Source organism: Chiloscyllium plagiosum, chromosome 2, assembly GCF_004010195.1.
Source record: "Chiloscyllium plagiosum isolate BGI_BamShark_2017 chromosome 2, ASM401019v2, whole genome shotgun sequence".
NCBI classification, from domain to species: Eukaryota; Metazoa; Chordata; class Chondrichthyes; order Orectolobiformes; family Hemiscylliidae; genus Chiloscyllium; species Chiloscyllium plagiosum.
The window spans coordinates 94687338-94701342 of NC_057711.1; the positions used below are offsets into that span (position 1 = coordinate 94687338).

Consider the following 14005-nt stretch of genomic DNA (forward strand, 5'->3'; position numbering starts at 1 on the left):
TGGTGAGTTGTTGTCTGAGGGTGGCTGTTGGTTTGTGTGCTGTTATGAGTCCTAGTGGTCGCAGTAGTCTGGCTGTCAGTTCGGAAATGCTCTTGATGTATGGTAGTGTGGCTAGTCCTTTGGGTTGCGGCATGTCCTCGTTCCATTGTCTTTCCCTTAGGCATCTGTTGATGAAATTCCGAGGGTATCAATTTTTGGCGAATACATTGTATAGGTGTTCTTCTTCCTCTTTTTGCAGTTCTGGTGTACTGCAGTGTGTTGTGGCCCTTTTGAATAGTGTCTTGATGCAACTTCTTTTGTGTGTGTTGGGGTGGTTGCTTTCGTAGTTCAGGACTTGGTCTGTGTGTGTGGCTTTCCTGTATACCTTTGTGGTGAATTCTCCGTTCGGTGTTCTCTGTACCATCACATCTAGGAATGGCACCATCACGTCTCCTGTACCATCACAGGAGGCTCCCAAGCACTGAGGATATCACCTAGACAGGGGATGAAATGTCTGCAACACAAATTCCCAGCTTGGCTAACAGAACCACAACAACGAGCACCCGAGCTACAAATCTTCTCTCAAAGTTTGAAAATGTTAACCTAATGTTGGTCTAATATCACCTGGCTATTCCTAGTTTGGATTTCTAGCAGTTTTATTTTGATACCACTGCTTTCTTAATTTTCATTGCAAAGATATTGGGCCTAGATATTTGGGTCAGGACCAGAAACCTTAATTCCGATCCTAATCAGATGAATAATTACCCACTCAGTTTTAGATCATTTCAGTGCTGGAAATTTCTGGACAAGGCATCCCTGTCATAAATTGATGCAGGAAATCCATGAATATAGCAGAGAAGATGATCTTTGTAGATAACATGCCCCCTTTCACAAAAGTCAATTTAAAAAAAAATCACTTCACAGGATGTGGATGTCTCTGGTTAAGAACATAGAACAGTACAGCACAGTACAGGCCTTTCAGCCCTCAATGTTGTGCCAACCTTTGTCTAAGATCAAACTAATTTGCATGCCCTTCAATTTACTATCATTCACGTGCCTATCCAAGAGTTGTTTAAATGTCCCTAATGTATCTGACTCTACTACAACTGATGGCAGTGTATTCCACGCACCCACCACTCTCTGTGTAAAGAACCTACCTCTGACATCTCCTCTAGATCTTCCTCCTATTATGCCCCCTCATGATATCATTTCCACCCTGGAAAAAAGTCTCTGGCTATCCAGCATTTATTGCCAATCCTTAATTGTCCAAGAGTAGGGAAGAGTAAACCACATTGCTGCAAATCTGGAATCATATGTAGGCCAGACTAGGTAAGGATGACAGTTTCTTTCTCTTAAGGTATTAGTGAACCAGATGGCTTTTTCCAAAAATCGATGATAGTTTTATGGTCATCATCAGATCCCTTAATCCAGATGCTTTATCAAATTCAGATTCCACCATTTGCCTTTACAGGATTTGAACCCAGATGCCAGAACTGTAGCTGAATTTCTGGATTAATAATCTAGCTATAATCACAAGGCCTACCTTTTGAACCCTCCCCCATAGATCATAGAGTCATAGAGATGTACAGCATGGAAACAGACCCTTCGGTCTAACCCGTCCATGCCGACCAGATATCCCAACCCAACCTAGTCCCACCTGCCAGCACCTGACCCATATCCCTCCAAACCCTTCCTATTCATATACCCATCCAAATGCCTCTTAAATGTTGCAATTGTACCAGCCTCCACCACATCCTCTGGCAGCTCATTCCATATACGTACCACCCTCTGCATGAAAAAGTTGCCCCTTAGATCTCCTTTATATCTTTCCCCTCTCACCCTAAACCTATGCCCTCTAGTTCTGGACTCCCCAACCACAGGGAAAAGACTTTGCCTATTTATCCTATCCATCCCCTCATAATTTTGTACATTAAAATTATCTAAGTTTAATCAGTAGCTTGTCAAAATCCCTTTTTGATTGTTGTTCTAAATAATTTTCTTTGAAATAATTTACTGCACATTAACTCTTTTCGCAATCCTTTATTGTAATCCATTTTTGACAGGGTGCTGAATTGGAGATTCACCAGATAATTTGTTGTACCTGTGAAATTTTCATTTATGAAGAAAACAGTTAATTTGGTAATTTTGTCATGCATGGCATGATAGTCTCACTTTAATATGATGCTTGAAAATTAGCAACAGTGCCAGAATCTACAGACAGAATTGGTATCGGGCAAGTTAGAAATCTAAATTGTTGTTTAGGGATCTAGGTTCTTAAATTATGAAAATATTTTTAAAAATTGTTTTTCTTTTCTTTTTGCCAGAATCTGGTCATGCAGATAGTCCCAGCCACAGTGAATCTACGAAAATTACTCCAGGTAAGGAAATCAATTAAAGCTGAAGAAATGGTTTGATCTATAAATGATATAATCCTAGAATGCAATGATTCCTTCCATTTTTATCTCCATGATGACCCATCTCATATTCCAAATGGTACTGTACGTTTCTGTTCACCCTCTCCTTTCCCTAGATTGCCAGCATCATTGCTTGAAGTCAGGGTAAAGGAGAGTTTGGGAAAAAGGAATACTCTAATTTTAATTGAGGAGGGGATAAGGAGGAAGGGGTGATGCAGGGATACCCTTTCCTGTTCACAGAAAAGCTAAATCAGAGTAACTTTGGTACATTGCCTATTATGTCCTGAAAGGTTCATCCATCTTCAGTTGTGAATCCCAAAAGCACTCTGCTGTTGATCCTCCAGTGTAACTCCAGCCATCCAGTTGTGTGAGTTCAAGTATAGACTTATGCTTGACTTAAAAATTTAAACCAAGCCCACATGTTGGGTACAGCTAATAAGTATAAGGAATGTACTCTTTTAAAAAAAATTTCAGCTGACCTCTGCTCAAGAGCATTTTGACTTAATTTCCACAGTGCCCTTGTTTTGTATAAATGACCTGTATACATGCATGCTTCAGAGTCTGTGAATGCTATGTTACTGTGGCTATTCTATTAGATCTGGTAAATCTGTCGGAGGCTGAAATGAACGTCATGTGAAAAGAGGATCCATGGGGTTATTGCTTAACCAATCTAAGTTGGGTCCACTATGAACATTCTTAAAATAAGTACTCATCTCAGATCAGTACGTTTATTACTGCAGCCAAAATCTTACGGTTAGTGTCACAGACAAATAGATTACAAGAAGCAGGCAATATATTTCTGTTATGAAGTAACAAAGTGCACTGAGCAATTAATATATTTCGATCAGTGTTGTAATCCTAAATCTTTATCGTGAATGTGTTGATTTCCTCTGTTATTACACTTTAGTATTCTTTGTGACTCAAATCCTGGGAGTCTCATGGAAAGGCTGTTGAACTTCTGCAGAGTTGAAATTCCGAGTTTTGTTTGTAAAGGTTTCCTTTTGTTTGTAACTGTCGCTATTTGAGTCTAAAGTGCGACAGCTGCACGAACTGATTGCAGTGCCCATCTGCAATTGGATCCTACTCTGAGTTTTGATAATCACAAACAGCTTGTTACCTCCAAGGAAGGACTGATAAGATCAGGGTCTCTGTTCATTCTCTGATATTTATTTAAACTTTTTCACTGTCATCTTCTATAAATCCCTTTGTAAAATAGGCAATTTACTTTTTTCCTTGATCCAGTTATGCGTAATAAGAAGATGTAATTGAATTGTTTTCATTACAAAATAAAATTTGACTTTAGAATAAAAGTTATCAAATATTCTTTCACGTTATTAAATTGCCTGTCATTGAGAAACTGCACCAATAAGTGCAGATTAATCTCTCCTAACTATTTCCATTAACGCAAAGGTTTAATATGAGAAAACAGTCTCACTTAACTGTAAATTTCTAGCATAAGATGACTTTTTATTCAGCTTTTTTATGAGATCTTATTGGTGATTTTATTTAATAGCCAACCATCTCCCAATGAGTCTGAGATTCTTATGGAAGAAATTACTTTAATTAAAAATGTTTACATCTTTTTGAGGACTTCCTTGTAGGTGTGTGTGGTTTCTCTTCAATAGAACAGCAGATGCATTTGTTGTCAAGTTGTAACACATACAAGCTTGTAACCTGATCTTTGAATATACTGACATTTTGGGTGGGGGTATACAAAGGAAACTTATAAAATGGATTAAATTTTAATTAAATGTCATCCACTTTGATTTATTTAATGTGTTTTTTTTAATCCAAGTTTACATGTCAATACAAATCCTATTTTTGAATGACTCATTCAAAATAAACGATTGAAATATTTCATCTCCTGCCAACTTCAGCATGCTGTTTATAAAAGCAAAATTTCAGCATTTCTTCGTGTACTCACATTTTATAAATGATTCCTGATTGATGATACTGCACTTTATTCTTCCAGTGCTTCTTCACTCTCCAATGTTTCATATTAGCTTATTTACAGATGACTTATATTTACCTCCCTATTTCTGCTGCAGGTAGAATGGTGAACATTTTGGAAATATAGAGCTGAATATTCTGTAACCGATCCTTAGATTGTGACAGTAGTATAGAGTCACTATTATTCAAACACAAAAGAAAGTCAGTGATCAGGCCATGTGGCACTCTGCACACCAATCCAGCCAATCCCTTCTTCCTGTTCTATCTGTGCAGTTTTCCATATTTATTTTGGAAGCAGCCATTCAGTTTATTTTTGAAGTCATTGATTATCCCTTACAGCAAGCGGACAGTCAGCAGGTGTCAAGGTATTAGCTGAGCAACATGTGCAGCTTTAAACTATTCTTTGTTATCATCCCATCCCCACCAACTAGACATTTGGTTAAAAAATTAAATATGTGTTCCTTTGTTCTAGTCCCATCAGCATAACAAGAAGAGCTTATTTTTGTCTACTTCATATAAACCTAATTTTGTAATCTTGATCACCTCAATCAAAGATCCCACAATTCCCTTTGCTTCTCCAAACTAAACTTGCCACTAAAATCCTTCATCCCTGAAACCAATTGGAGAAATCTCTCAAAGGCCCTCACACTCTTCCTAAAGTTTGGGGATCAGAACTGAATGCTCTAGATGTGGTCTAACAAGAGCTTTATTAAAGTTCAACATAACTTGCTTGCTTTTATACTCAGTGCCTCAATTTATGAAGCCAAAGATTCCACACACTGTGTTAACCACACTCTCTATATATGTTGCTACCTGGAAAGTTCTATACACGTGGACACAACACCGTCTATCCCCTTACACTCTTTAAAACTGTGCCATTAAGTCTCTAGTGTCTTTTCCAATTGTTTCTGCCAAAATATAACACTTCACACTTCCCTGTATTAACTTTCTTCTGCCAGTTATCTGATCATTCTGCTGGTTTAGCTAAAGTCACTTGCAATCAAGTGACTTGTATTGGTGTCACTCTTTACAACACTTCCAAGTTTGATCTCATTGACAAACTTTAAAATTTGACTTTTTTCTAATATCCAAATCATCTGTATTTACCAAAACAGTCAGTGATCCTAGAACTGACTATAGTATTGCCCTTCAATCTGCAAAATGGCCAATCATCACACAGTGTGGAAGCAGGCCATTTGGTCCATTAAGTCGATGCCACCCCTCCAAAGAGTTTCAGATCAAACCTACCCCCCTACACTATCTCTGTAACCCTGCATTTCGCATGACTTATCCACCTAGCTTGCTTATCTCTGGACATTGTGTGCAATTTACAAAATTGGAGCACCTCGAGGAAACCCACACAGATATAGGGAGAATGTGCAAACTCCACACAGGCAGTCGTCCAAGGGTGGAATTAAACCCAGGTCTCTGGCACCGTGAGGCAGCAGTTCTAGCCACTGAGCCATCAAACCCAGCAATAACTTCTATTTGGGCTGAGAATATACTGGCCATGTGGGTGCACTCTCGTGTGTGGACACACAAACACAAACACGCACACTACAAATTTAAAGTGATTTCCTGCCATCTCACAGATAACAACCATCATTTTGAAAACTATCTAACTAATCATTATTGAAAATTCCAAATACTTCCAAATAAATCTGTTGGACCATAACCTGGTGTTGTGTGATTTTTAACTGTATCCATCCAAGTCCAACACTGGACTTCATAGGTATCATAGTGAATGGTTGCACATCCCTGCCCTTTGCCCCTCTCACTCTCTGCATTCCCCACACCAGACAGCCTGATGGTACTCGCACTTCAACTTTACTCACCAATCTGTGCAGACACAATGTGGGTCAGTATGGATACAATGCAGATACATCACAGATTCAGTGCAGGGACAGTGTCAATGCAGACTAGGACAGTGCAGATATTGTGTGGGGCTGACACAGATGTAGTGTGGAGATGCTGCAGATACAGTGTGGGGCAGTGTGGTCACAATGTAGATATAGCACAGACACAGTAGGCACCTACATGGACATTTGTAAAGACTTTTACAAGGTTCCTCATGGTAAACTAATTAGTACAGTTAGATCACATGGGATTCAGGGAGATCTTGCCATTTGGATACAAATTGGATGGCACGGTGGCTCTGTGGTTAGCACTGCTGCCTCACAGCGCCAGGGACCTGGGTTCAATTCCAGCCTTGGGCGACTGTCTGTATGGAGTTTGCACATTCTCCCCATACCTGCATGGGTTTCTTCCGAATGCTCCAATTTCTTCCCACAGTCCAAATGATGTGCAGGTTAAGTAAATTGGCCATGCTAATTTGCGCATCGTGATAGGGGATGTGTAGGCTGGGTACATTAATCGGGGAAATGAAGAGTAATAAGGTAGGGGAATGAGTCTGGGTGGATTACTGTTCGGACAATCGGTGTGGACTTGTTGGGCCAAATGGCCTCTTTCCACAGTGTAGTGACTCTATGGTTCTTTGAAAATTGGCTTGACAGTAGCAGAGAGAAGGTGTTTTTTGGACTGGAGGCCTGTGATCAGCAGCTTAATGCAGGGATCGGTGCTGGGTCCACTGTTGTTTGTCATTTGTATAGATGATTTGGATAAGAATATAGGAGGCACGGTTAATAAATTTGTGGATGACTCCAAAATTAGTGGTAGAGTCAACAATGAAGAAGGTTGCCTGAGAGTACAATGGGACATTTTTTAGATGGACCAAGGGCCAAAGAGTGGCATTTGGAGTTTAATTTAGATAAATGTGAGATGCTACATTTTGGAAAGGCAAATCAGGGCAGGGCTTAATGGTAAGGTCCTGGTCTTGCTGAACAAAGTGACCTTAGAGTCTGGTTCATATTTCCCTGAACGTGGAGTTGCAGATAGACAGGATAATGAAAAAGGCATTTGGTATGCAAGTGCCTGTACTGGTTAGTACATTGAGTAAAGAAGTTGGGAGATCATATTGCGGTTGTACAGGACATTGGTTGGGCAATGTTTGGAATACCTAGTTCAGTTCTGATCTCCCTACTATAGGAAGGATGTTGTGAGGCTTGGAGAGTTTAGATTATAAGGAGAGGCTGGATAGGCTGCAGCTACTTTCCCTGGAGCATTGGAGATTGAGTAGTGACCTTCTAGAAGTTTATAAAATCATGAGGGGCATGGATAACGTGAATAGCCAAGGTCCTTACCCCAGGATGGGTGAGTCCAAAACTAGGTTTAAGATGAGAGGGGAAAGATTTAAAAGGGAGCCTAAAAGACATTTTTTTTTCACACAGAGGGTGTAGTGTGTGTGGAATGAGCTGCCAGAGGAGGTAGTGGAGGTCAGTACAATTATGACATTTAAAATGCAACTGCATGAGTATATGAATAGTAAGTTTTTAGAGGGATATGGGCCAAATGCTGGCAAATGGGACTAGGTTAATTTAAGATATCTGGTCGGCATGGACTGAAGGGTCTGTTATCATGCTGTACAGCGACATGACTCTCTGACATTTGGATAGGTACGTCAATAGAAAATGTTTAGAAGGATATCGGCCAAATGCAGGCAAATGGAACTAGTCTAGTTTGGGAAACTTGTTTGATGTGTACTAGTTGGATGTCTGTTTCTATGCAGTATGACTCTATGACAGTGTGAGCATAATGTAGATAGAGTGCGGGTACAGTATAGACACAGTTGGACACAGTGTAGCTACAGTGCAGATATAGCACAGGCATAGTTCAGATGTAGTGGACACAGTGCAGGGACAATGCGGTCACAATGCAGATAACAGTGCTTGTGGGGTATGCTCATACTACAGATATTGTTCCAACACAGTGTGAACAGTGCAAATTGCAAGCATCAGATCCAAGTTTGATGTTAATATTAGGATCCTGATCCAAGATAGAACATTCTCAAATGTATTGATATAATCCGCATCTTATTTAATTGTAAGTCTTAACCTCATTTTGCCAATAGCCCTTGCATTTCAGAAGCACATACAAGCAAAACCAAATTACAATCTATTAAGCCATGTCCATTTACTTATTGGAATAATATTAAAAGTAAAGTGTACAGTAAAAGTCCACTTGAAAGTGTGAAACAACTAATTATATTGCCAAAATCAAGAGTCTTACACAATGTCATTCAGTATTCAGCATGTTGAGTCAAATAAGAGGCTCTTGATCTAACATATATGTCTCGTAATATGTAACTTCTGACAGTAAATTTGTGTTCTTTGAATAACTTTCTGTTATTGTCTTTAGATCATTGGCAGAAGGACTTCCAAGCTCAAAATGTATTCTTTGTTACTTTGGAATTTTGCAGGTCTTGCTCCCTTTCATTTAGTGGACATTGATGTAATTAGATGCTACTGTGTTAGATTTCTTCTGATTGCTACAAGATAAATGCAGTTTCCAAAATTGTGGTTATCTTTTTTTTATTACAATTTCCACTCCAATTTTCTCCTTTTCCTGCTCTTGGCAGCAATAACTAATTCTAATGTACAGTTTTATGGACACTAAGGCACTCCAGTGCTTTAATTCATGTGATGACCATCACCAAGGAATGCATGAGGAACAAAGAACTAATTGATTCATCTAGTCAATCATAATCTTCTGAAGAGATCACAAGCTGGAATTTCTGAATTATTAGTGATGTGTGTGTCAGTGATGTTAGTATGAAGAGAATTCCAGCTGTGTCTATGCTTCCTCACCTACAGAATTTCCTTCAGTATCCTATACCAGAACTCAATGAATGCCAGTTATTTCTTGAAGTCATTATGTCAATATTATGGCCCTCTGTCTGTATATTTGAGAATGGTATTTATGTTTGGGTGTGCTTTCCTTCTGTAGGTTGCACGGTGACTGTAGTGATTGTAACAAGGTCAGCAAGGTGGAACCTCACAGAATATGAATCCCCTGATTGGGACTATTAATCTGATCCAATTAAGGAGCCTTGGGTGATAGATACAAACATGAGTTTTGTACCCAATTGGCGACTTCCCACCATCAGATCCTGTAACGTTAACTTTATGTTGAGCCTCCTCCTAGGTGGTGCGCTCCGGCAATGTATTTTTTTCCTCCAGGTCTGTGACTTCAATTACAACACATAACTCCTTTTTACTGACTGCAAGGGTTTGCAAGTTGCCCTTAAGATGATGCCTAATTTTTACCAGGACCTGACTAATGTCTGGACCATGACCGACTTGCGCCAGGCCTACCTGCCGTCAGGAGTAGCGATTATCACTAGAGAGCAGGATATGGACTTGTTGGGCCGAAGGGCATCTCCACCATCATGGGTTCCAGTGACTGGCAGAAGGGAGGGCCCGGACCAAGGGGGTGACTGGTGTGGGGGACAAGTTGGGTGATGGTGGCCTGAGCTCAATGCTGCAGCAATAATTGGCAAACAGGGCAGCAATATACATCCAGCTCATAGCCACTATCATCAGATTCCCAAACTCTACAGTGTTTGGACTCGATGTTGTGCACCAATTGGCAGATGGTCAGGTGTGTGGTGGAATCCCATTTATGCATGTCCCTGGTCAGATGGAATTTCACATTGGCCCTGGGATCCTGTGCCTCCCTTGGGCTCTTGTGCCTCACAGCCTGAGCTGCCTCCAGAATATGTGTCTGCATGTCATTTAAGGAAGCAAAGTGGCAATTCCTGTACAGACTGTTGCTACATACCATGCATCTCTTCTCTTTCATCCACCACCCAGACACACCTTGGTGTGTAGAGGCCTCTATGTGGAAGTCCTTCCTGTCTCCCTTGGGGATCTGGGGTGGAGGGTGTTGCTCACAGTAGTCCTGTGTAACACCAGATTGTGGTGGCTCAATTGCCTATTTTGTGGCACAGTAGAGTCTGTGTACTATATATGTATTGGTTATAGGCATTTGCACTCTGTTTTTAGTTACCTAGATACTGTTTACTGTGTTTTTGATTACACTTTGCCCATGATCCCGATCTTTGGACACCTTGTTTTTAGATTAGATTACTTTACAGTTTTAGATTAGATTACTTTACAGTGTGGAAACAGGCCCTTCGGCCCAACAAGTCCAGACCGACCCGCTGAAGCGCAAACCACCCATACCCCTACATTTACCCCTTACCTAACACTACGGACAATTTAGCATGGCCAATTCACCTGACTTGCACATCTTTGGACTGTGGGAGGAAACCGGAGCACCCGGAGGAAACCCACGCAGACACGGGAAGAATGTGTAAACTCCACACAGTCAGTCGCCTAAGGCAGGAATTGAACCCGGGTCTCTGGCGATGTGAGGCAGCAGTGCTAACCACTGGTGTGGAGGGATGCAAGTAAATCAGAGGACCTCCACGTGGGTCTGCTCTTGGCCCTGCCCAGGCTGGCTATAAACAGGCTGTTGGCCATGGAGTGGGTCATCTCTGACAGTTGCCTGCTCTTCTTCCATAATTGTGTTCAAGCCCGAGTGTCTTTGGAGATGGAGCACACAATGTCCACCAATGATCTTGATGTCTTTAGGGAGAGGTGGGCACCACAGGGGGATGGAGTGCTTTATTTCTCCCTCCAATTATATTTTGGTTTTGTCTTTACCCTTCCCCTTCACTTTTTTTTCCTCATAAGCATTGCCCCCATCAGGCTTTAATGTTTCAGTAGCCACATGGGTGATTTCCTGACGGTGGAAAATATGGAATTAAATTGTTGCACAATGGCGTCTTTTTAATGTGTCCATACACATTCACACACAGCCATGGGTGATGTAGGGAAATGTAGGCACTACCACTGAGCCCCGTTCGGGTGCATTGGTAGAGTGGGGGAAAACTAAGGAAAAACAAACAAGAGTGTCAGAAGTTCTGTTGACTCTGACAGCTAGCTCTGAGGAAGCTGAACCAGTCAAGTCCTATGCATGTATAGATTAAGAATGACTTACCGGATACTGGCCTCTGTGGAGTAATTTCAATATCCTCTCATTCCTGAAGAAGGGCTTTTGCCCGAAACATCGATTTTCCTGCTCCTCAGATGCTGCCTGACCTGCTGTTCTTTTCCAGCACCAGTCTAATCTTGAGTTATTTCATATACATATCTTATGAAGAAAAATTGAGGGAGCTGGAGTTTTTCTCATTGGAGCGAAGAAGGATGAGAGGTGACTTAATAGAGGTATACAAGATGTTGAGAGGCATAGATAGAGTGGACAGCCAGAGACTTTTTACCATGGCGGAAATATCTGTCATGAGGGGGCATAATTTTAAGGTAATTGGAGGAAGGTTTAGGGGAGGTGTCAGAGGTAGGTTCTTTAACCAGAGAGTGGTGGGTGTGTGGAATGTACTGCCAGCAGCAGTGGTAGAGTCAGATACATTAGGGACATTTAAATGGCTCTTAGATATGCACACAAAAGTTAGTACAATTAAAGGTATGTAGTTTAGTCTGATCTTAGAGTAGAATAGAAGGCTCGCACAACATTGAGGGCTGAAGGGCCTGTACTGTGCTGTACTGTTCTATGTTCTATGGTGCAACAAGCCTCCAGGGATGAAGGTTGCTGCTGAAACCACAGAAATAGCCCTGCATGGGCAAGAGGCATGGTTGACATGAGGTTGGGTCCTGTGATGTACAAAATTTGGTTAGGTGAAGTAGTCCTGAAAAGCATGTGAACCATAGATTATCTGCAAACTCATGAATACTGCAGGAGCAAAATATTCACAATCACTCAGAACAGCAGGAAAGGCTGATGGTATCCATGGGTTATCCCCTTTCATCTGGCGTCAAAGAAACCATGGAGACTGAGATGGATATAAGTGAATGTCACAGCCTCAGTGCCTTTACCACCAGAAGAAGAGGATGAAGTTCTTCCAATCTGCTCAAGGTGCAAGAAGCAGGCCATGGTCTGCTACATGCCGCCTGTATCTGAGACTGAGTCAAAAGAACTGGACCTAGTGCAAAAACGCCCTGGGAGAAACTACAAAAAAAAGAACTGGTCTACATCCTGAATTAGAAGTGATTGTAATGAGGTCAACCAGGTGGACCTCGTGGAATATGAATTCACTGAATGGAGCTCTGAACCTGGTCCAATCAGGGAACCCTGGCTGACAGATATAAGTAGGAATGTAGGAATCTGGTTGATTCTTGAGAGCTGGCTCTGAGGAAGCTGATCCAGTTTCATGTACTATGGACCTATAAATAAAGGGTGACTTGGTGATGGGATACCAGCCTCTGTGGAGTTATTTCACAGACATGTTACAACACACCTCCAGGGCCAGGTGAGATTTCAATCCATTCACTATGGCCCAGATTTTGGGGATACTAGTACTGTGGCACAAGAGAGTGAGTAAGATGTTAGGAAGCGTGCCTTACATTGACATCTTTTTCCACCTCCATCTCAATACAGTATGCAGCTAAGGAAGGGGGACTGAAGGTGGCCAGCCTAATAGGGGTCAGTGCACAGTCTAAGAGTGGGAAGGAAGATGAGGTACCTGCTTTTGGAGATATCCACTCCGATCTATCCTAATATTCCCTAACACAATACCCAGGCTTACAGTGAAGACCATACCTCTCCCTCCTCATATCCACACATGCTTCGGCCCTCCTGGGCAATTTTGTTGGTGGGTATCTCTCATGTGCAGGATTCCATCATCACATCATTAAAGCCCAGTAAAGTCCACACACACACAATTATTTCCAGAAATTGTTTCCAAGTCAGTTCTGCTACTGTGAGCTACTATCTACTAACTCAGCCCAGCACAGAAATAAAACCCAGGATCTTCCTGCTTTGCATAACACAGCGTTACAACAGCCTACTAGCCTCATCGGAATATTTAGTTGGTTATTTTTTAAACAATTTTTATTCTTTATCTCACAATTCCAAAATTGTCAACTCCCACTCACACAATCACCAACAAGCATCTTAACATTAATTTATATCTTTCCATCCTTCCACAAAGCCTTTGGATTTTGGCTGCTTTCAGGAGCTGCTTCAAAATTTACCAGTGATCAAATTGGAACAAAAGGATTCATCCATTGCTAACTGTCTATCTGCAGATCAACCTATTCAAGAAGCCTGTAAACACTGTCCTCTTTGTTCTACCAAGGAAGCTGAGCTGAACATTGAAGAATTAAGGCCTATAGCCCTCAGCTAGTAATTTTACAGTCTGCTTTTAATTATGTGGTGCTGCCAGCAATACATGTCTAGTGTTTCTAAGTAGCTGGAATTTTGCCTGTGCTTCAGGAAGGCACCAAGTCACACTTCAGTTTCAAAGTTCAAAATATATACTTACCTGAGATGGGTAAAAGACAGTACCCTGTAGATCACCATGAAGCAAACATCTTTTGTCTTTAACTCCCCCAAATAAGTTCAACCTAAGACATGAAGATGAAGTCCAATGCAGGTTGGAGGCAAGACTGGCATGGATTGGTGGCAAGGCCTAAGATGGATTGTATTCACAAGACTGTAATGCTGAACTCCTTATTTCTTTATTTTTCTAATTTATCCCCAAAATCCTGTATCGAGGTACCTTTATACCAAACATGCTTCTGGCACTCCTGGGCAATTAGGTTGGTGCGTATCTCTCATGTAGCACTGGAAGTGGTGACTTTGTAAACTTTTCACTGCACTCATGTGAGTACATGTGACAATAAACCTAATTCTAAATCCATAAGTCTCTAATGATGAGACGTCAATTGTTGGTACAATTCCTGTTG

At 41.2% G+C, this 14005-nt stretch overlaps 1 protein-coding gene across 12 annotated transcripts in view; it reads left to right on the forward strand.

Annotated features, from left to right (window-relative positions):
• Positions 1-14005, forward strand: part of LOC122562011 (nuclear factor 1 B-type-like) — a 624396-nt gene that overhangs the window by 449365 nt on the left and 161026 nt on the right. For all 12 annotated transcript variants that reach the window (XM_043714459.1, XM_043714413.1, XM_043714404.1 and 9 more), the window contains exon 3: positions 2304-2357. In XM_043714459.1, coding sequence (XP_043570394.1) covers positions 2304-2357 — 54 coding nt within the window. The remainder of the gene's footprint in view (positions 1-2303; positions 2358-14005) is intronic.